This window comes from Anolis sagrei, chromosome 5 (genome assembly GCF_037176765.1).
Source record: "Anolis sagrei isolate rAnoSag1 chromosome 5, rAnoSag1.mat, whole genome shotgun sequence".
NCBI lineage: Eukaryota > Metazoa > Chordata > Lepidosauria > Squamata > Dactyloidae > Anolis > Anolis sagrei.
The window spans coordinates 39,431,332-39,454,041 of NC_090025.1; the positions used below are offsets into that span (position 1 = coordinate 39,431,332).

A 22,710-nucleotide genomic window follows, 5' to 3' on the forward strand; every position below is an offset into this window, starting at 1 on the left:
TCATTTTCTTATTACTGAGAAAGTGTGACATGCCCAACTACTTGACCATAGTAACAAGGTGTATGTATTTGTTACTTTGTGTATGACATTTGGAATTACCTGATGTAAAACACTGCTGTATACCTAATTGAAATCTTACTTTTGATGACTATGGATCTGTAGAATAATGGCAGTCACTGATTTGTTAATGTTATGTGCAATAAAGTCGGTTTCTGGGATTCCATGAATGTGGGAGGCCTCCAAGCGATCATATTGTCAACAGTCCTACACAAGTCCTGCAAACTTTCTATTGCCTTCCAGATTACCAAATGCCACCAGTTTCCTTTCAAATGAGTCATGGCTTTATTGGACACATCCAACATGCAGTAGCCTCGGTGTAGACGTTTTGGTTTATAGTGAGAGTTCAGATTTGATTTTTTTTTGACCCATTTATTTGTCTTATTTGCAGTCTACATAGGTGCTCAATACCATATTTCACATGAGTTGATTTGTCAATTTTCTTCATTGTCCAACTTTGATATCTATAAGTTTCTGGTTCCAATTCAAAGTGCAGGTTATCTCCTACAAAGCAGCCCTATATGGTTCAGGCCCAGCCTATCTTCGCAACCACATCTCCCTCTATGAACCTGCTCGAGTGATCACATCTGCCGGGAGGGCACTCCTCTTGGTCCCTCAATGTCCATGCCAAGACCACATTATTGGGAGCAGCTCCAGACTTCATGGCTGCCATGACAACCATGGGGCTGTTGCAATTGGGCCCATTCCTATAGGACTTGGTTTTTAAAGGTGGGGGTGGGGGATGAGGGGATCAGTGTGGTTGAGCTTTCCATCATTCTGTTGTCATGGACCAATAATCACCTGATAAGTTTTAGACTGACTGCAACCCCTAACCTTTACAGGGGTGGGAGACCAATTAAGATGGTCCACCCCAAGAGAGTTATGGATCTGGATGGATTCCTGATGTTTCTTGGGGATTTTCTTGTCATGGTGGCAGGGAATCCTGTTGAAGCTATGGTGGATCTTTGGAATAAGGAGATGAAGCAGGGCAGTAGACACGATATGTCCTGTTGGGACAGGGCAAAATTCCAACATCCCTGAAAAAGGCGGTCGTAAGATCAATTTTGAAAAAAATATCTCTGAACCCTTTGGTATTAAACAACTATCAGCCTATTTGTAATCTCCCCTTCTTGGGCAAGGTTCTAGAGTGGGTGGTGGCTACTCAATCTCCAGGGATTCTTGGATGAAACTGATTATCTTGACCCATCACAGTCTGGGTTTAGGCCTAGTCATGTGATGGAGAAAGCTTTGGTCACGTTGGTAGATAATCTCCGCGGAGAACTAGACAGGGATTGTGTCTCTGCTGGTCCTCCTGGATCTCTCAGCAGCTTTCATTACCGTCGACCATGGTATCCTTCTGGGCTGACTCTCTGGGATGGGACTTGGGGGCACTGCCTTGCAGCGGCTCTTCTCATTCCTGGAGGACTGGACCCAGATGGTGTTGCTGGAGGATATCTGTTCGGACGCCTGGCCATTGGTCTGTGAAGTCCCGCAGACTTTGATTCTATCCCCCATGCTCTTTAATAACTACGTGAAACTGCTGGGCAAAGTCATCTGGAGTTTTGGAGTTCGGTGTCATCTGTAAGCAGATGACAATTTATTACTCATTTCCATCCAAATCCAAGGAAGCTACCCAGGTATGGACCAGTGTCTGACCGCTGTGATGGGCTGGCTGAGGGCTAACAAACTGACATTTAATCCAGATAAGACAGAGGTCATCTTGGTCAGTTGGGAGGCTGATCATGGTATAAGATGGCAACCTGTGCTTGATGGAGTTACACTCCCTCTGAGGACACAGATCTGCAGCTTGGGGGTCCTCTTGAACTCAGCGCAGATCCTGGAAGCCCAGGTGTTGGTGGTGGCTGGAAGCTTGTGTGGCAACTGCACCCGTACCTTGATTGGAAGGTTGTGCGGCAACTGCACCCGTACCTTGAAAAGCGAGATCTGGCCCTGGTGGTCCATGCCTTAGTTATATCTTGGATAGATTGCTGCAATGCTCTCTAAGTGGGGCTGTGTCTGCAGACGGTCCAGAAACCACAACTAGTACAAAGATCTGCAACCACCTTCATATTAAAGCAGCTCCATTGGCTGCCTATATGTTTCCGGGCCCAATTCAAAGTGCAGGTTATGGCTTACAAAGCCCTATACAGTTTTTGTCCAGCCTATTTACGCAACTGCATCTCTCCCTATGAACTTGTTCGGACTTTAAGATCCATTGGGGAGACCCTTCTCATGGTTCCACCTCTGTCACAAGCTGGTGTCTGCACTTTTGAACATTGTACTATGGGTTGATCCTACTAGAAGTCTATTTGGACCTCTCTGACATACTCAAGGGCAACAGCCACATTAATGTATACATCTGAGAGACGACTGCTTACTATAGAAATCTGTTGTATAATAGTGTGGAGGAGCCACCAAAGTGTTACAAGCTCTGGGAAATACATAGAGCCATCAGCAATAAATCAAAGGTTCTCACTCTCAGGTTTGTAACCTTTGATATAGAACAGTTTTTTAAAGCATCGTTTGTTAGTCTTGGGGCAGGTGGAGCTTTTCTGAGGAAGTATCAAAATGGTATTTTTATTTGCCTCATACATGAGGAGAAAAGGTGTAAATAGGAGAATGTCAAGTGTAGAAGTTCGTTGTTGCAACCATTTGGAGATGTTACTACTTGTTTACTCAGTTGTAAATTATGTACGCTATATGGCATCTAAGAATGATTTGACATCTTAGATTATTGATGATTCAAGACGAAAAATTCTCACATTCATAAGGTGTGTGCTATGACCATGTGTGATAGAGGTCTGCCATCAACATTTTCACAATGTTTTACACCATCAAGTGTTGTGTGAAAGCTAAGTGGTGTATTTAGATGTAGCATGCAGCGTAACCATAGTGCAATATCCATTCAGATTTCTGGCTATCTGCATTTGAATACTCTGGGTTGATCTACAATATTTTACAGCCTGAATAAAAAAATCAGATAGAATCAATGTATGTTCCATACAGAAAAACAGGACTAGCAATTGAACCTTTCTTCAACATTGCCAATGGGATATTTTCTTCTACTGCACATAAAGTATGGCTTAGCAGGTGCAAAGCCAATTCCATAGCATACCTCTTTCGTTCTCTGTATTGATGTGCCACCTATTATCTGCTGCCTCAGATGGCAGCCTCATTTTATTCATTGAATACTCTTCTCTTAAAAATTCCTACCTAGTAGAAATCTAGATTTAAATCCTTTCCTTGATGTACTAATTATCTACAGGTGGAGAGTCTGAGAAGAAAATTATGAGAAACTAGTATTCAGTGGTGTTATTTTTCACTCATCTATGTGTTGACATTTTTTATGCTGTGTGCCTGTGTGTGTTTATGTGTTTGGTCATTAGCATCCAACACTTCTTAAACAAGAAAACAGACCTGTGACAGTTGTAGAGTGAGGGTGTAAAATTAGGCAAAAAAGCACTAAAACAAGCAATAAATATTTTAATGAGAAATTGTGTTATTAATAAACAGAAGATCCCCTTTTAGGTAGCATGGCTTTCTTCCCTTTTAGATATAACACATTTCTGTATTCCTGATTCTAATCAGACATAATTTTCACAGAAATGTTGGGCAGAGATATATGATGAACACTAGTATGACCTCCATATCCATGTGGATATCTTACAAGATACACATAGGATACCTGAAATCATGGATAATAATGTAGCCTATATTTTGACTACTTGGTGCAGAAGCATACCATAGAATGTGACTGGAGGAACTAGTCAGACCCACAAACACTTATGGGAGGAGGGAATTTGGGGGGGGGGGGTCATCGTTAAATAAAAATGGGTATATTGAATCTGTGAATAAAAAGGTTTTTGCTGTACTTCACTTGACTGAAACTAAAACTATATGATAAACATTGGATATGTTTATACACACACTCTAGATCCTAAAAATACATTTTTAGGTCTTTACACAGAGTCGGGCCATCAGTTTATCTGGAGCTTGGAACAGTTAGATTTTATATTACACCTGTATGGCAGAGAGGTTGGACTGGATGGCCCTATGGTCTCTTGCAACTCTGGGCCCTTCCAGAAAGGCCCAAAAATGTGGACCTGTCGGGTGTTTACCTGAGGCATTCAAACAACGCTTCAGGTAAAAGTAGGTAAACCCTACTTTGCCCAAATTAATTAGATAACCCATTAGATCTTGGCCTTCTTGAAAGGCCCAGGTCTAATGGGGTATTGGGCCTGTGGGGACCACCCGGGGGTGAGTCCCCACAGCCATCTCTCTTCGTTGGGCTTCCAAAAGCTCAGAGGAGTGAGGGTTAGGGTTAGGGTTTTTGGACTGTATGGTCATGTTTCAGAAGCATTCTCTCCTGACATTTTGCCTGCATCTATGGCAGGCATCCTCAGAGGTCGTGAGTTTAAATGTCTGGAAGCTCCCTCTGTGTTCTGCGAGCTTCCAGAATCTCCAACTTAGCAAAGCAGCAATTCATGCTGGCTGATAGAAATTGAGATTTGTAGTTTTAAAATAACTTTTCCAAGTCTAGTTCTTTTTGTTTAGTGTGATATTGTCTTCATTGAGTAGTAGGGCTGCAGTCTCCAGGTTTTCAAGCAAATATTTATCCTATATTTCTATGCCCTTGGGTATTCCAGGTTGGATAAACATGTAGTTTAGTTTTTAACATAGCAATAAATAATTGTTTTCCTGTGCATTAATTTTTAAAGAGAAATGTTGATAACAGAGGCAGAAATAATATAGAAGAAATGGGTAAAGGTTTCTACATCCCAAAAAGTAGAGCAGTTCAATTTGTTTCTCAAGCCTCTTAAATATTCTCCTGCTGCCTATTCTGCTAAAAAGACATCTAGCTAGACAGAGGAAAGAATGAAAAAGGAAGCTAGGAGATCATCAAAAGACTTTGTAAAAAGGAGCTTTTTTGTAAGAGTCTTTCTGACTTAAAAATGTTTTTTTTAAATTATTTAATGATGTGTAGCATAAACAAATGTTGGTGCCTGTGTTCACTTTTTAAAGAAATGGGGACTAATATAAGTGGCTTCATGTTGAATGTATAGAAACTGTCTGCTTTGTTAATACTTGCCACAGAATTTGTTTTTCTGCATTCCTTGGTTCAAATGCATAATAGTCCATTAAAAAACCCAGTAACAATTTGTGAGCTATTAGACTTCAGCATTTCACAAAATGATTGCTCTCCAAATTATTGGAGCACTTTTGTCTTTCTTTATGATTTATTGCATCCTGTGTTGTCCATGACATAAAATCAATAAATTGAGTGAAGTTGTAAACTCTGCCTTTTTTAACACTTTAGGAGCCAAATCTAGTACTAGAGCTGCTGCTGGAACATGTTAATTAAAACTAACTTGAGCCCCATTGATTTCATTGGATCTTGGATTTAACTCAAGATTATGTGCTTGTCACATGTTAACTCAATTTCATCTCCCTACAGCAGGCATCCTCAAATTGCGGCCCTCCAGCTGTTTGGTCCTCCAACTCCCAGAAGCCCCAACGAGCTTGTTCAATTGTCAGGAATTCTGGGAGTTGAAGTCCAAACAGCTGGAGGGCCGCAGTTTGAGGATGCCTGCCCTACAGTCTCTTCCATTAGCTATGCTGGTGTGATGGTATTGCAGTACAGTATCTGCAGGATGATACGTTGTCCGCACAATTCTTAATCTATATAACACTGAGGCTGAAACAACTGAGTTGAAGCCAGAACATCATATTTAAAGCAAAGGCTATTCAGATTTTCCAGGCTCTGAATTGCATCCTGAGGTAGTACATAAGTCGAGGAGTTTCTACTTTACTACCTCTGCAATGTTGTACTACTGTACCTCTATAATATCTAAATGCTCAGGACTTCTAATTAAGTTGTTTACTTTGGACTTCATAAATGCCAAGTATGTCTGAGAGGACAGTGGATTGTGTAGTCAAACCATGTAAAAATGAAATGGTAATATGAAACGAGTAATTTTTCCAATGTTTGACCTAGCATGATCAGTGTGCAACCTGTGGGGAGAAGGCTGGTAAAAACTGGCCCTAGGTACTTGTGTAATTGCTCACTCCAATCTATAGTAACATTCAGTTTGAGAGATATCACCTGTGTTTATATATGTATAGCTGCAGTCATTTGTTACTCAAGAGTATTTACTCAACAAATGAGAAAAGCGCTTTTTTGTTGTATCCAGTTCAGTCACCTCTCTACCTATGGAGGGAATCATACTGAAGTGAGATTCTCTATGGCAATTACAACTCACTAGAGGTTTTATTTAATACCGATGCACTAAGGTCCTTTGACACTATTCACTTATAGCATTGTGATTCCATTGTGAGTCTCCTTGTGGAGAGAAAAAGTGGGGTAGAAATAAACATCATAATACTATTATAGGGCCCATCTACACAGCACCTAAAACATGGGATTTCCCGAGTTAAAAGGGGAGGAATGGCTACATGATGCTAACAGTAAATACTTTCCGATTTGCTACAATGGATGAAAAACACTTGGTAAACAGGTCCCCTTTTATCCCAATTCCAGCTGGAAAATGTGCATATTCGTATTACTGTATCTCCTTGCACTCGCAAAAAAATACGTGATTGCCTCCCCTCCCCGCTGTGGAGACTGCTCCAGCACATGTCCACTTTTTAAAAGCCTGAAACAGCTGATCAGCTGATCAGGCTGTGAAATGGACACACAGCTGATTTAAAGGAAGCATGAATGTAGAACAGATAGAACTCTCTGAAACTCTTTGTTTTAAACTTTATAATATTAAACAGAGGTGGAATAAACAATTGAGGGAAGAGAGAAATCTGGCAGAAGTTTTTTTTTAAAAAAAATTTCCATTATGTGCGCATGTTAATCTACTTGTATTTATATTAAGATATTTACATGTGCAAATATACGGTCCAGTGCATAACAGAGTGATTTAAGAAAAACAACCTTTCACTAGATGTCCACCCTCCATCTTGTTCTGATACAGAGGAAGCCTGTGAGGATGGCGGGGAAGAAATCCTGGGACTGACAGGTCTGTGTGGGGACATGTTCTCAGGTCCTGAGTTTTTTTGTCCTCCATTTAAAACCCACATTTTTGTGCTGTCTGGAAGCGCCCATAATTGCTTCTTATAGAATTGTTGTTTGTAATTTGGTGAGTCACTACGAGATAATTATAAATGCCACGCCCCCCCCCCCCCCTGCCAATCCCAGAATTTCATAGTAGAATCATGGCTGTTAAAGTAGAAGCACATTGCTAATGTTTAGTATGAAAGTACCTAGAGAAGCCTCAATGAATGGCAGAGATTCTCTGTTTCAGAAGCAACACCCTCCATGCCTGTTGACAGGAGGGGACTGTGGCTAGCGTGCTTATTCTCATGTGTTGTTAATAAACTTAAAACATGCCTACATTGTGCTTTTTTGTTTTTATCAGTTCCACTATTTATTACTTTCCCATGCTCTACCCCAGCTGGTTAATTGCAGCTGGGCATATTCTCTGATTTTTCTTGGCTCTGTGTCCTTAGTGCAGCCAGTGGAGCAGCATATTAGAAGGTGCCACTTGCATGAGAATCTAACTAGTTCAGCCTCTGCGCACCAAACTAGAGGCAAATCAGCTTGGCAGCTGTTTCTTGAAACTGCACCTGGAAGGCATGCCTTGGGATTTTACTGCTAATGGCTTGGCCAGTCCTCATTGTCACTAGAAACCGAAACATGGCAAACTAAGCCTCAAGAGATTTGATACATGTCCTATAATACTTGTCACTTTAATTCACACCGAACATGCTTTGCTTCTTCCCCTTGTTGTGTAACATTATTTCTGCCTTTTTAGCACTTTTCCTATATGGTCTTTAGGCTTTTTGGGTGCTCGGTGGCTATTATTTTGTAACTGAGAATCTATTCATTGCATAAAAACACTCTGAAGGATCAGTTCTGACAGTGGGACCTTTTAGAATTGAGAATTTTTCATCTCAAAAGACTGATTCTTGTAGTTATGTCGAGTGTGCAAGCCAGTATGTGCTGGAGAGATCTCATGGATATTTGTCATTTTACCTAGCTTTATGAATGCTCCAGTGCATGCCCAAGATGAGATGTGTTACAATGTCGTTCTATTAGTTTTCAATTGATTATTTTAGAAAATGGAAAGTCATGATCTGAATATGTGTTCGAACATTCATAAGGTCAGGCTGTTAAATCAACAATTGTTTTCAGTAATTGTCAAGGAGAATTTGCTTAAGTACAAATTTTGAATGCATTGGTGATCAAATAAAAAAAATTACATGTGTATTTTATTTATTTATTTAGTTAATTTATTGACCAGATGGAGGCCATGAGGGGGCGCTAAACAGAGAGGGGTAGTCCATTTTATGGGGGGAACGTGGGGGGGGGGGGTTGAAGGAGTAAAACTATGTCTCCCCTGTTTTTCTGTTATTCCCCCCCCCACCCATGTTGCTGTCGTGGAAACAATCCTAATATATGACATGGGAAAGAGCGGGGAAGGGAATAACCAGCGTAAACGGGGAAAATCGTTTTCTTCCTTTAACTCCCTCCTTGTAAAATGGACTATCCTTCTCTGTCTAGCGCCTCCTTATGGCCTCCGTCCGGATAATAGAACAGTACCCATTTATTTATTGAATTGCTATTACACAATAGGATTCAAGGTAGTTTATAAAACATTTTCAAAAAGTTAAAGTGTTAGATTACAAAAGTTAAAAACAAAACACCCAACAATATTACTTAAAACATGATTAAAACTGTTAAAACGTATAAAACATTTAAAATATAATTCCTAGTAAAATATTAAACCCATTTTCCTTGATCTTTTTTCCAAATGACCAAAAAGACCTCTGTCGTATCTGGATTAAAATTTCAATTTATTCACCTTCATACAGTCCATTACTGGAAGGGAACACTTGTTTATTACAGAAACATCTTCTCGCAATTGGATGGAAACGAGAAATAAAGTTGGATGTCACCAGCACACTGATGACAGTGAACTCAAAGCTCCAGATGACCCGTCCTAGCAATTTCATGTAAATATTGATCAAAATGAGGGAAAGAGCCAAGCCCTGGATAACACCACAGGATAATACCGAGGTTATTGAACAGGCATCCCTTAACACCATTTTCTGAGCCTGTCCTTTCAAGAAAGATTGTCAACTTTATAAAACAGTGTCTCCTATCCCACCCGAAAGAAATAACCCGGAAAGATACCATTTGCTATTTGATAAAGGCAAAATAATTTTCAGGCCGCTGCCACCTATTAATGATATTCGTAGGAGCTTGTACTATTGAATTAGGCTACCACCACAGGCAATAAGGGTTTTTAGTTATTATTTGACCAGTGTGTTGGAAGCTGGATTGTGCTGAATTGGAACTCAGGGCGCAGAACACTGAGGTGGATATTATTGAGATTCTTCTAAGTTGCTGTCACCAATCTGGAAACTCTGTTTCCCTAACTTGTTATGGATACTTCTTCTCACAGAGGCACACTGAGGCAAATGTTTGTTAACAAAGAACAAAGGTGTTTATTTGTGTAGTTTTAAAAAACAGGCACTTAAGCGTATCGGTTGCAAGAATAAGATGAAGCTTATTTGGTTTCTTTAAATCAGTTCAGTACTTGGTTTCAAAACTCTTAACTCCCTCTGGAAACTAGCAGTCTTTCTCCTGACTAGAATCCTTTTACTTCAAAAACAGTTTTTTTTCTGGGGTCTGTTTGTAATCACTATACCAGCTATTCTTCCCTAATAGCTTTCTGAACTCTAACTTCTTTGGCTTCTCTAACTTCCATTCTCCTTTTCCTAACTCTCTCCTTCAAACACCAGACCCTGACTGTCTGTCTTCCTCAAAACCCAGAACCTGACTGACTTCAACACCCAGAACCTGACTGTCAGAATTCAAAACCCTCTCCTCTTTTTCCCCCTACACTTCAACCAAGCTCCGCCCACTTTCTCCCAGCCAGTCACCAGGGTTCTTCACATTTCCCCCCAGGCTGCTTCTAAGCTCCGCCTCCACTAGGAAAGGACTAACCTAAGATGACTGTCTCGAGGCACCATACAAAATGGATGCCAAAAAGCTGGGCCCTAATTCCTGAGCTTATTCTGGTCTAAAGGTAGGCCATTCGTCACAGTCATCTACAAAGGCAACCAAAGTTGTCTCTGCCCCATAGCCATGCCTGAAGCCAAGAGAGACCTATTATGGCTGTTCGAGCAGGTGTTCGAATAATGAGTGCAATTATTGGTTAATGAACACTGGAATGGATCATTGGATGACGAATCTGGATCATGTTTTTGACGATGAGACGATAGTGAATGGCTATTGTAGTAATTGTTAATTGTTTATTGTTTATTAATTGTGCAATTGTATTAAGTTGATAACTGCTTTTATACTGTAACATTGAATTCTGCTGTCTCTTGTTGTGAACCGCTGTGAGTCGCCTTCGGGCTGAGAACAGTGGTATATAAGTAAGGTAAATAAATAAATAAATAAATATTGTTCCAGAGATCTAATACAGAATCCTAGACAATCTTGCTGATTATGCTGTTTATTGAGTTTTTGGAAAGATCCTTATGCATTGTACATTTGCAGTATTTTATAGTATAAATGAAGTAGATAAGCAAAATATTTTATGTACTGTATTTTTCCTAAATTGCTGTATTACTGCGCATTCCTTTCTGACATGGTGGTCACATCAGTGAGTTATTGGTACCTGGAATCCTGAACAGATACAAGTGGTTATGCAAAATTGGTGTTGATAGCTTTTTACCTTTTTAAGAACTTAGAGCAATCTTAGGATTCAAGGACTGGTCTTACAGCAGTAGTGCCATTTATAAGGAACGTTTTGATATCCTTCAGTATCCCATCTCCAGGGATGGGTTTTTGCCTGTTGTTTTTGCAATGAAATAGATAAGAGTTTTGTTTTTTAAAATGTGAAGACACACATAAAAATAGATTATGTGAAATGTCCATTATAGTTTTGGACTGTGTCCTGCATGAACAAAAAACAAAGCTTGATTGTATTCACTTTTACATCTGGTCTTGGTTGTATTGTGAACATCCCTCCTCTTAACTCAAGATCTACTTCCATCCAGAGATTGTAAAAAATTTAGAACATTGTGATTTTAGCCCTATTTGGGTCTGACATTCCCTTCTGTTTTTCTGTCTTAAGTTTTAGTTGGGATAAGTTCCATAGTTTTGCCTCTGCTGCTTGATCTATCAAGGTCCTTGTTTGAATTCCTCCCATAGCTGTATAGCCTTTCAGAACACTACAGTATAAAGAGAGGAAAACTATCTGATCTGTTGGAGTTGCGTTATTAAATATTAAAACTAAATTTAGAGGCAAAGGTCTTGGGATGAATATATCTATATAGGCATTATCCATCTTCACATCTCCTTTTTGCCTATCCCAGGTGATAATGTTTCCACTGAAATATCTTTAGGATATTTATGCTTTGTATTCATGCTTCATGGTACCATTTGTTTTCATTTTTGGGCATTCAGTCCTGGAATGGTATTTCCTACAAAAACTGATGACTGTTACTGTTGGGGGTTAACTTCTGTTGTATTGCTTCACAGGCTGCCTGCTGTTACCTGGGAAGATCATGAAACGAGGTCGATTTCCCAGCAGCAGTGAGGATTCCGACGACAATGGCAGTAAGTGTTCTTTTTGTTGTTGTGCTTGGATCACACCAGGATTATGAGTTTCATGAAAATTCCATTTTTAATGTGACATTTTAAGTAACAAAGTTGGTTTGCATATCAGCTGGATAGAGTATTAATATGAAACTACTTTGCTGAAATCAAACAGATTTCAACAGGTGAATAGTGGTAAGGCATCCTAAGGTTTTGCTACTGATTACACAGCATGGAATAGTAAATCCCCTCTTTCAAAAAAAGAAATTAACCTAACTCAAGCTCCTTAGGTACATAGTGTTCAAGATATGTGTATAGTATTAAGTTATTGGTATTGTTGAATGTTCAGTTTATGATAAAAAAATCATTTGCAGCTACTTGTCAGACTAATTTCACAATTTTGGCATAGGATTTATGTTACGTTTCCAAGTTAGTATTGTGTTTATACTGAAATGCAGTTTACTGTCACACAACACATACACACATATTTTAAAAACCAACATATTTTTGAGGTATTTAGATTGCTGCAATTGCAAAAGAAAAATCTAGACTGACCCTACAGATAGGGGTGTGTTTCCTTGTATTTGTTTTCAGCATCTGATATAGCTCTGCTGGCTTTGCAAAACTGCATGCCGCTTGATTCAGTATTTATAAGTGTTCCTTTTTCTTTATCTCTTTGCATATACCATTAAGGTAGAGTTGTATAACTGGATTTCATTGTAACTGTTGAATGGTTGGTAATTGGAAGATTCAGTTTGATTTGCTCCCTAAATAAGTCTTTATATTGAATGCCTGCTCCAAGGAATTATGCAAGAATGTCTGAGGAATAACCATTGAAGTAAATTTTGCTTGGTGTAAATTTTGCTTGGTGTAAGTTTATTGGTGGGAGAAAAGGACTGCCTAAATTCATCCCTGGAGAATAAGTTTCCTTTTTGGGTAAGAAACAGAGGATCTTGTGTACTAAACAGTGCTGTTAGAAACTTATTTATTCCAGATAAAACTAGCCAGATAATCAAGATTTTGGAAAACTCTTCATGGCACCAACTTTGAGGACATATGCATGGAATTAAGATAGCAGATCAAGGGCCAAATGTTTTTGGTGATTTATGGCTGCATAACCAGGGGTTATAGTTAAGTCTACAGTCACTGAATTCCTAGTGTAACTATATTGGCAGAACTCTGTGCTTCTTCAGTGCCCAAATGATCTCAACCTAAGGTCCCTTCCACACAGCTATATAAAATCCACATTGAACCGGATTATATGGCAGTGTGGATTCTGCCATATCAAAAAGATATTGTGGATTTTTTTTTGTCATGTCAGAAGTGACTCCTGGTGTGAGAGAATTCACCGTCTGCAAGGACGTTGCCCAGGGGACGCCTGGATGATTTGATGTTTTTTTTTAATCATCCTTGTGAGAGGCTTCTCTCATGTCCCCGCATGAGGAGCTGGAGCTGATAGAGGGAGCTCATCCGCCTCTCTCCGGATTTGAACCTGTGACCTGTTGGTCTTCAGTCCTGCCGGCACAGGGGTTCAACCCTGGGGGCTTCTCGCAGATTGTGGATTATCTGCTATGATATTCTGGGTTATATGGCTCTGTGGAAGGGCCCTCAGATAATCCAGTTCAAAGCAGATATTGTGGATCATCTACCTTGATATTCTGGGTTATATGGCTGTGTGGAAGGGCACTAAGTGTCTGGTATCCTGTTTGTGTTATAGTGATTTTAAGGAATATTTTACTAAAGTACAGTGTCTGCTTGTGACACTTTTAATGTGGTTTTGTAATACATAGTATAGGTTTTATTGTGAACTGAGCCTATGTTGAAGTACTCACAGGGCAGCATCCTCATGTATGTGGTTCTACACAATTTTCCTAAGAGTAGGTTAATGTCTTGGATTAAGTCCTGAAATGGCTGGAGGCAGGATCATAATTGAGAATATTCTCTTAAGGGAGGAAAATGAGGGAAGAAGTCAAGAGAATTAGCATAAACTGCCTGAATTTGTTTTTCCTCACTTAGTAAAATTTGATCAGGGAAAGACAAAGGGAGGCCCTTTCTACACTGCCATATAATCCAGATTATCAAATAAAACAATATACATTATATGATTTGAACTGGATTATTTATGTCTACACTGTCATATAATCCAGTTCAAAGCAGATAATCTGGATTTTATATGGCAGTGTAGAGGCTCTTCCACACAGCCCTATATCCCAGAATATCAAGGCAGAAAATCCCACATTGTCTGCTTTGAACTGGGTTATCTGAGTCCACACTCAGTTAATGTGAAATTTTCTGCCTTGATATTCTGGGATATAGGGCTGTGTGGAAGGGCTCTTAAAGGGGCCGGAGATGGACTAAACTCTGGCAATAGTTGTGCACTGATCACTAAGAGCTCTTTCCCCCACTTGGATTGAGCAAAAGTGACAGCAAGAGTTTGTTCAAAATTCAGAAATCCTAATGGAACATCTGATCTGAAGGGAGTATTTTGCCATTTTCTTGTCATGGTAACAATCTTGTCATGTTTTCCACCCCCACCCTCCCGATCCTACTTGCTCTTTAATTACTAATGCTTCCTTTTTCTTAAGTAATATAAAATCCATTGCTTGACCAGCAAACTAGCTTGGTTCTGTGAATATGTTCTACCCATAGATTTTAAAAAAAGATTTGTGAAATTAACATATTTTTTTGCAACTTGTTAATGAGTTCATATAAAACAGGGTGGTCATGGTGAAGCTTATAGGTTGTGAATTAATGGAAATGGTGGCATTCTGAAAAAATGTTTTTCATGTTTAGACAAGTACATTACTTATTCTCTGTATCATTTGCCTAGCTCTCAAAGGTATTGTACTTGGTTTAACATAAATGTACATCTCCTGGGGTAGAAGGTGCTGTTGAAGTGCAGAGTCTTCAAAGTCTGTATTAGTAGCAGAGGCTGAGACATTGAATGATGTATTGATGTCTTGGAACATTTTTCATTTGCAGTTTAATATAGATCTGAGCTATTGTGCTCTTTTAACCAAATGACAATTGAAACTCCCAATAAAGTTTTTAATGATTTATTTGAAGTGAGTGTTAATTTCTTCCTTTGATGTTAGCTCACTGAGATGTCCTGTTCAAAGAATTTGTACTTTCAAGGAACAGATTCTGTGATAGAAATAAGTTACATAGAATTGCTTGTTTGTAACATTTTTATTTTTTATTGTTAAGAACTGGTTAAAAAGGCTATTAGAGCTGATGGTCATGTACTGGATTCTTGGTCTGTGCTGCTGGAAAATATAAACTCACACTAGCTTCAACTTCTGGATACTAACTGCATTTGTTCAAGACCTGTCTTTGTCATTTGAGAGATGGAATTCTTTTGAGGAAAAGAAATGAAGACAATTCTAAAAGCTGCTTTCCATTGGTCGTGGTTGTTTTGTATACAACCTGGGGGCAGGGACCACTGGGAGGAGCAGGGGGGTTTCAGAGAGGTCTCCATATTTCTGATGGTCTTAGGTGTCCCATTGGGAGAGAAGGCTGAAGATCTCTCCGCCTGTTCTTCTCTTCCTTTTTGGAAACAGATGGCGAATTCTCCTGCCAAAAGCCCTCCTCCGCTGTGATTGGCCGGCCCTCAGCTGACCTTTCAGCTAAGGAGAGGGCTGTTTCTGAGACAAGTTATATGTGGCAAGTTTACTAGTTCCATTACTAGTTTGGTACAGAGTGCTCACTGAGTGTTGGTGAATTACAACTCCCAGAATTCAAAAACCGCTCCCCCCAACCCCACCAGTATGCAATGTTGGCCATGTAGGTAGTGTGCCAAGTTTAGTGCAGATCCATTGTGGGCTGAGTTTACAACACTCTTTGATTGTAGGTGAACTATAAATCCTAGCAACTACAACTCTCAAGTGTCAAGGTCTGTTTCCCCCAAACTCCACCAGTGTTCACATTTGGGCCTATTGAGTATTTGTGCCAAGTTTGGTCCAATCCATCATTACTTGAGTCCACAGTGCTCTCTGGATGTAGGTGAACTACAACTGCAAAACTCAAGGTCAGTGCCCACCAAGCCCTTCACAGTTTTCTGTTAGTCATGGGAGTTCTGTGTGCCAAGTTTGGTTCAATTCCATTGTTGGTAGAGTTCAGAATGCTCTTTGATTGTAGGTTAACTATAAATCCCAGCAACTACAACTCCCAAATGACACCCCCCCCGAAAACCATTGAGTATTTGTGCCAGATTTGGCTCAGTGAATGAAAATGCATCTTGCATATCAAATATTTATATTACAATTCATAATAGTAGCAAAATTGCAGTTATGAAATTGTAACGAAAATAATTTTATTGTTGGCGGTCACCACATAATGAGGAACTTTATGAAGGGGTTGTGACTTTAGGAAGGTTAAGAACCACTGCCCTAGAGCTTGGAAAAGTTACTTTTGGACTATAATTCTCTACATTTCTCATCTAGCATGGCTGCTGATCAGGAGATTGTTAGCATAATAATCCAAAACAAATATGGACTATTATTTTTCCAAACTCTGTAACCCCTTGCTTACCCTTCAAAGGACATCCTGATGGTAAAGGTAATAGGTTTATTGCTTTAAATATTCCTGCGAATTAAAAGACAAAAGTGTTCTTCCTTGTTCTTTTGAAGTGATCACGATACTATAAATAACATTTCTAAGTGCCGTGCTCTTTAATTAGCTCTTTTGATAAAAATGATTTTTCAGATCTCCTTTTTCTGATTTCCTTTCAGAAATATGTTAATGAAAATCAATGACAGTGACTGCTGAATGAGTTGTTGGAAACAGGAGTGTTTTTCAGATTAGTTAAGAACAGCTTCTTTTCTTGAATAGTTTCTGTTTCTGTTCTGTTTTTGCCCTTGTCACTCTTACAGCTGCATATTATTCTGGGAAAAACCTGTTTGTTCCACCTCTTTGCCTCCTCCATAACTTTTTGGTCTCCTGTCTAGAAAAAGAAAGTTTGAAGAAGAAAAGGCAGAAAAGGGGTAGAATAATCATAAGAAAAATCATATTTAAAAAAAGAATATCATAGTTTTGATAAATGCTAAGGAAGAATAGGCTTTCCTAGTAAAACGCCCCCTGCTTTTTTCTTCTGTTGAGTCATGACATGCTTGATTTCTTTCGATCTACTCTGAACTTTGTGGTCCTGCGGCTTTACAGTGTAATATTGCTTGCACTGAATGAATTGGCAAACCCTCATTGGCTTTAAGGAGAGTGAGTCTCCTACCTTTTAATAGTGGATTCTGAGGTTGAGGGCTTTTCTGCAATGTTCTATGGTCATTATTTTAATATCAGACTAAACTGATAATTTTTGGGTTAGGGCTAAATGCCAGCAGATATTTCACAGCCATCTCTGTAAAAGTAGTTCATAAAATATTCTGTTAAAGGGAATTGCTAAATAAAATTGTTGACTGAAGTAAAAACAGTAGGTCCTCCTAGAGATTATTAGAGAGAACATATTAATAAAATCCACAAATAAAAAGTTACTAAAATTAAATCTGTTAATGTGGAGGACTGACTGACTATATTTTGTTTTCTGAACATGTCTGCTGTTGTTATGGAAACATATATCACTTCATATATTGGACTGCAACTTCCATCATCCCCCACCCAGTGTGGATAATAATCAGAGGTGGTGGGAGTTATAATTTAACAAAGTTCTGAAGACACAGATCCAGATAAGGCTGGCATAGAACTGTGGTGTTGATAATATAATGTTATGTCGTAAACAGTTGCATTTAGTTCAGTAGGAAGAAAAATGGCTGTTTACATAATTTTTTGTTGGCAGATTATATGGCAACCAGATTACAAAATACCATGGAAATAAAATATCATTATTGCAAAGGTATGCAATATATCATATCATATCATATCGCGGGTTGGGAGTACATTATTGTAGACATGTCCATGCTGAGAGTCAGCATGGTGTAGTCCAGACATGGGCAAACTTTGACCCTCCAGTGGTTTTGGAGGTCAACTCCCACAATTCCTAACAGATGGTAAAATGATTAAGATTTCTGGAAGCTGACGTCCAAAAGTTTGCCCATGCCTAGGGTAGTGGCTTGAGTGTTGGATTACAACTTTATAGAGACCAGAGTCTGAATCCCTGTTTAGACATGTAATCCCACTGAGTGACCCTGGAAAAGTCATATTCTCAGCCTCTGAAGAAGGCAAAGCTGAAGAAATGTTGCCATCGACCTCTGGCCCTGCAGGTGTTTTGGACTTCAGCTTCCAGAATTCCTGACCATTGGCTAGGGCTTCTGGGAGTTGGAGGCCCAAACACCTAGAGGGCCACAGGTTGAAGAGACGTGCCTGTCTCTATAAAACAAAAACCTCTTGAAGGCACACAACATCACTTACCACACCTAGTGTGGGGACATAGGGCATATGGCTTTACGCTACTATCAAAAGGAATTTCTGCTTGAGTTGACAGAAATTGTGTCAGATCTAGTGTTGAATATTCAAACTTGAATAAGTATTCTGAGTCTCCTTGATTAAATGATTCAAAAATTCATGATAACATTGAGGCTACCTTGAAGTCTTTCTTCTTTCACATGTAGGAGGGCACAGAAATTCAACAAGCTTTCTGTCTAGTTAGGATTTTGGTAATCTGGTATATGTGTTGTCACAGCTAGATCATTTAACCGCTTATTAAGTGATCAGGCTGTGACAACACATATAAGTTTTGGATTTCAATTGATTCCTAACCTCTGCAGGCTAGTAATTCTTGGACATGGGTGTATTCTGATGGTTTTCTGCTGATACATTTAGTTCTGTTCTAGAATCCATGATTAACCTCTGGAACACAGAAATGAACACACATGTCTGACTCAGCTCTCTTAGCCACTGTATAATTAGAGGCCAGCTGGCTGCCTCATATATCACAGAGCTTTGGATAGTGAAATAGCAGGGTTGACAGGTAGAATGCAGTGGACTTGGCGATGATGGCAGCACAGAGAGACAGTCATTTCATCTGTTTAATACTGTCCAGAAATCTCCTTCCCAAGAAACCTTGGGCGGCTATGTCTTTTAGCAGCACTCTGTGACTTAACATTCAGAATATTCTGTGGTTAAAATAGCAGATTTGCTCTGATCGTGGTGCCAAAATAATTGAAGTGCATTGTGATTTTTAATGTGAAGAGGCAGCAGCATAATAACCTCTCTTGACCGTCTGATTCACATTGCAGTCTCAGCAGCATTATGTATTTGACAAAAACGTCTGAAATAAGAAAAAGAAGTGCGTGAGTGGTGTAAAGTGCAACACTTCTCTTGTCATTTAAGAAATGCTGTGATATTATTACACAGCTTGGGTTGCACATCTTTGCTAATACAGTAGAGTCTCACTTATCCAACCTTTACTCATCCAACGTTCTGTATTATCCAATGCAGTCTTCCTCCCACCTGGATCCACAGCTGTTTCAATACATTACAATGTTTTGGTGATAAATTCGTAAATAAGTAATTACTTCATAACGTTACTGTATATTGAACTGCTTTTTCTGTTGTTTTGTTGTAAAACCAAAACATGTTTTGGTGCTTAAATTGTAAAATCATAACATAATTTGACGTTTAAAAAGCTTTTCTTTAATCCCTCCTTATTATCCAACATTTTTGCTTATCTAACATTCTGCCAGCCCGTTTATAAGCGAGACACTACTTTTTCTACATTGGTTAAATAATGTCTCTTGGCCTAATCCTTCTTCCCCAGTTCCTTTTAACATTGGATGAAGTAGGTCTGTTCAGCTGGCAGTCCACATGAGGATGTGGCCAGTGAGGCTGCAACAATTGGAAGCAAACCTGTCACAAATCTTTCCTGTAGTCTTACTTGGTGGCAGGAAGGGTTTGAAATGTCATCCTCTTTACACCCCAACCATGAATTTTTGAGACCTTTGTCCAATTTCACTGAAAAGCTCCCCCTTCCCAGGTCTGTTTTCTTTAGCCTCCCACTGATAAGCTAAGGAAAAGGGACCCCCCCCCTCTTCCCAGGACCATTTTATTTAGTTTCCATTGAGAGGCTAAAGGACAAGGACTTCTCCTCCTTGCCCCTTCCCAAGTCCTATATCTCTGACAGAGAAGTAACTCATCTGATGCTCAAAAAGGAAAGATGACTTCTGAATCCAGAAGTCCCAGAGGAGTTTGCTGTGTTCATTCTCTGTAACTTTTTCCTGCTTGTGATCCCACCAGTTCTTTGTCACAGGTAGATGGTATTTGTGGCACAAGTTCCAATGAATCATCTGAGCAACTGTGTTGTTGTTGTTGTTGTTGTTGTTATTGTTATTTTTTCTTCTTCTGTTATATTGTCATAATGTTATAAAATGCCATATGACCATAATGTTTATAATCTTTATAGGTCATAATAAACACTCAGAATTATCCTTAGTACCTTCTAACAAAGGTGAAAACATCTTGTTTGCTGTTAAAATTATGGTTGAAATTAGGATTTTCTACTTTCTGTGGGCACTAAGATGGTACTGTTCAATGCATGAGTGTAACATGAAACCCTGCTTCTCTTTCCTTCTCTTTGTCGTTCTTTTAAGGTTCCTTGAGGGAAGGGTTACCTGATGTTCTCCATTGCTGAAAGATTTGGTGGTCTAACACTTATTTATTTTTAAAGAAGGAATTCTTAAGCACACAGCAACACCTGTTTGGAACAAATTACAAAGAGGGCACTTTGTGCTGCTACGCTTTACATTAACCAGCAAATCCTTTTTTTTGGTTTCAGGGTCTTGAAAATTGAGGTGTGCATTAGATTTGATGGTGCACTAGATTTGAGTAAATACGATAATAGTTGCAGCAGTTGTTATTGCAGATGAAGCTCTACTTCTCCATACTTAACTAGCTGGAACTCAAGGCTACAAGAAAAATTGAGAAACTAGGCAGTCTTTAGGTCTTGTACAGAAAGAATACCTCTAATGAATGAAGGGGCCCTAGTGCTAAAAGCATGGAAAGTGAAGAAAGCAGAAAAAGTAAAGGGTACAAACTCCCATTTACTCTTTCCAGTTAGGCAAAAGCATTCCAATAAGAGCTAAGTTCTGCTAAGGTTAATACTGAAGCTGGCTCTGGTAGGTAGAGATTAATCCTTCTGTGCCATTGAACACCTGTATTAGGTTTGTTGGTATTCTATGCACCCCCAAACCCATCTGCCTTGTGGTAGTATCATGTTCACTATTTAGATAAATGTCACTCTAGGAAAAACAAATATTTCATTGCAAAACACTGCTTTATAATATTTTGTGAACAACTCAGTAGATTCAGAAGGATACTTCAATATTTTATACATAACTATCATGTATGTGACATTCATCAACTTTACACTCTTTTCAGCCAATTTCTCAGGAGCTGCAAATAAATCTTGACTGCACCCACTGCCATCAAAACTGCTTATAGAAAACAGGGCACAGAACAGAAAACTTGGCCCATATTTATATTAAAATATGTATCCCTTGCAAGAATAAGTGGCATGATGAATTATGTCTTTTGCTTCCTGAGGATTCATTGTTGCTGTGCCCTTTGTTGCAGAGGACAGAATACTGAGTGAAGGTTTTAAAATCTGATGGATTTTGCCTTTTCATATCTATAAAATTAAATCACAGATGCAATGTTTGTATAATAAGTCAGATTGTAGAGAACCTTGACTATCATGGATGCTCCACATGGCTGGTGCATGCAGTCTATCTACTCCTGTTTTCCTTTGACTTTTTAGAAAGGAAAAAAAAAGTGAAGATCAACAGAAATAATTGAAACATAACTCTTACTATCTCTCAACGTTGGCTATGTTCGTTAGGGCTAATGGAAGTTACAATCCAGTTATATTAGAAGGCTGTGTCATCCAAACAATGGATCTTGGACTAGTGTTCCTTCTAGAGCAGAAATGGAAATTTTATAGTTCAGAGAACATATTGAGGCCTTTGGATGCAGTATAGCCCTTGGGATCCTCACTGACCCTTTTCTCCAGTCAAAGCAGCAAAAACGTCATATCAGAATAGAACAAAGCATTGCATGGGCAGTTCTTTGACAAAACTGAAGGAAAAGTTGATAAGGAGAAGACCTGGTTATGGCTCACGAATGGCACACTGAAGGAGACAGAAGGCCTAATTTTTGCAGCCCAGGAGCAAGGAATCAGAACTGCAATGAAGGCCAGGATCAAAAAATCAGCTGATGACCCAAAATGCAGACTGTGCAAGGAAGCTGATGAAACCATTGATCATATCCTCAGCAGCTGCAAGAAAATCGCACAGCTGGACTACAAACAGAGGCACAACTATGTAGCCCAAATGATTCATTGGAACTAATGTCACAAGTACCACCTGCCAGTTGTAAAGAACTATTGGGATCATAAACATGCAAAGGTAGTGGAAAATGAACACGCAAAAATATTGTTGGACTTTTGAATCCAGACTGACAAAGTTTTGGAACACACTACATCAGACATCACGATTGTGGAAAAGAAAAAAGTTTGGATTATTGATGTCACCATACCAAGTGACAGTTGAATTGACAAAAAACAACAGGAAAAACTCAGCTGTTATCAGTACCTCAGAATCGAACTGCAAAGCTTTGGCATAAACCAGTACAGGTGGTCCCAGCGACAATCGGCACATGGTGCCGTGCCAAAAGATCTCAGCCGGCATTTGAAAACAATAAGCATTGACAAAATCGTGATCAGAAGGCCACTTTACTTGGATCTGCGCGCATCATTCGAAAATGCATCACACAGTCCTAAATGCTTGGGAAGTGTTCGACTTGTGATTTTGTGATACAAAATCCAATTATTATTATTGTTATTATTATTTTACAGACACAAAAACACATGTCACACAAATGAGATCTATATGCTGGATTTATTATTATTATTATTATTATTATTATTATTATTATTATTAAGTTGCTCCGATTTCTACTGATGGTTATTGAATTAACAGAGATGGTGTCAGTATTTCAAATATCACATTATGTTTTACACACCATGTAGTCTTAAGTATATCCTTCATGCAATTTGAGCTCTTAGTCATTTTTTTTAAGCTCTTAGTCTTTAG

The 22,710-nt window shown here is 39.1% G+C and overlaps 1 protein-coding gene across 3 annotated transcripts in view; it reads left to right on the top strand.

Annotated features, from left to right (window-relative positions):
- Window positions 1–22,710, top strand: part of JADE1 (jade family PHD finger 1) — an 84,172-nt gene that overhangs the window by 15,315 nt on the left and 46,147 nt on the right. For 2 of the 3 annotated variants that reach the window (XM_060778941.2, XM_060778942.2), the window contains exon 2: window positions 11,621–11,698. In XM_060778941.2, the coding sequence (XP_060634924.2) occupies window positions 11,647–11,698 (52 nt within the window). In that variant the 5' untranslated portion in view covers window positions 11,621–11,646. Of the gene's footprint in view, window positions 1–11,617; window positions 11,699–22,710 lie in introns of all 3 variants that reach the window. The other variant, XM_067468677.1, reaches the window with a different exon arrangement.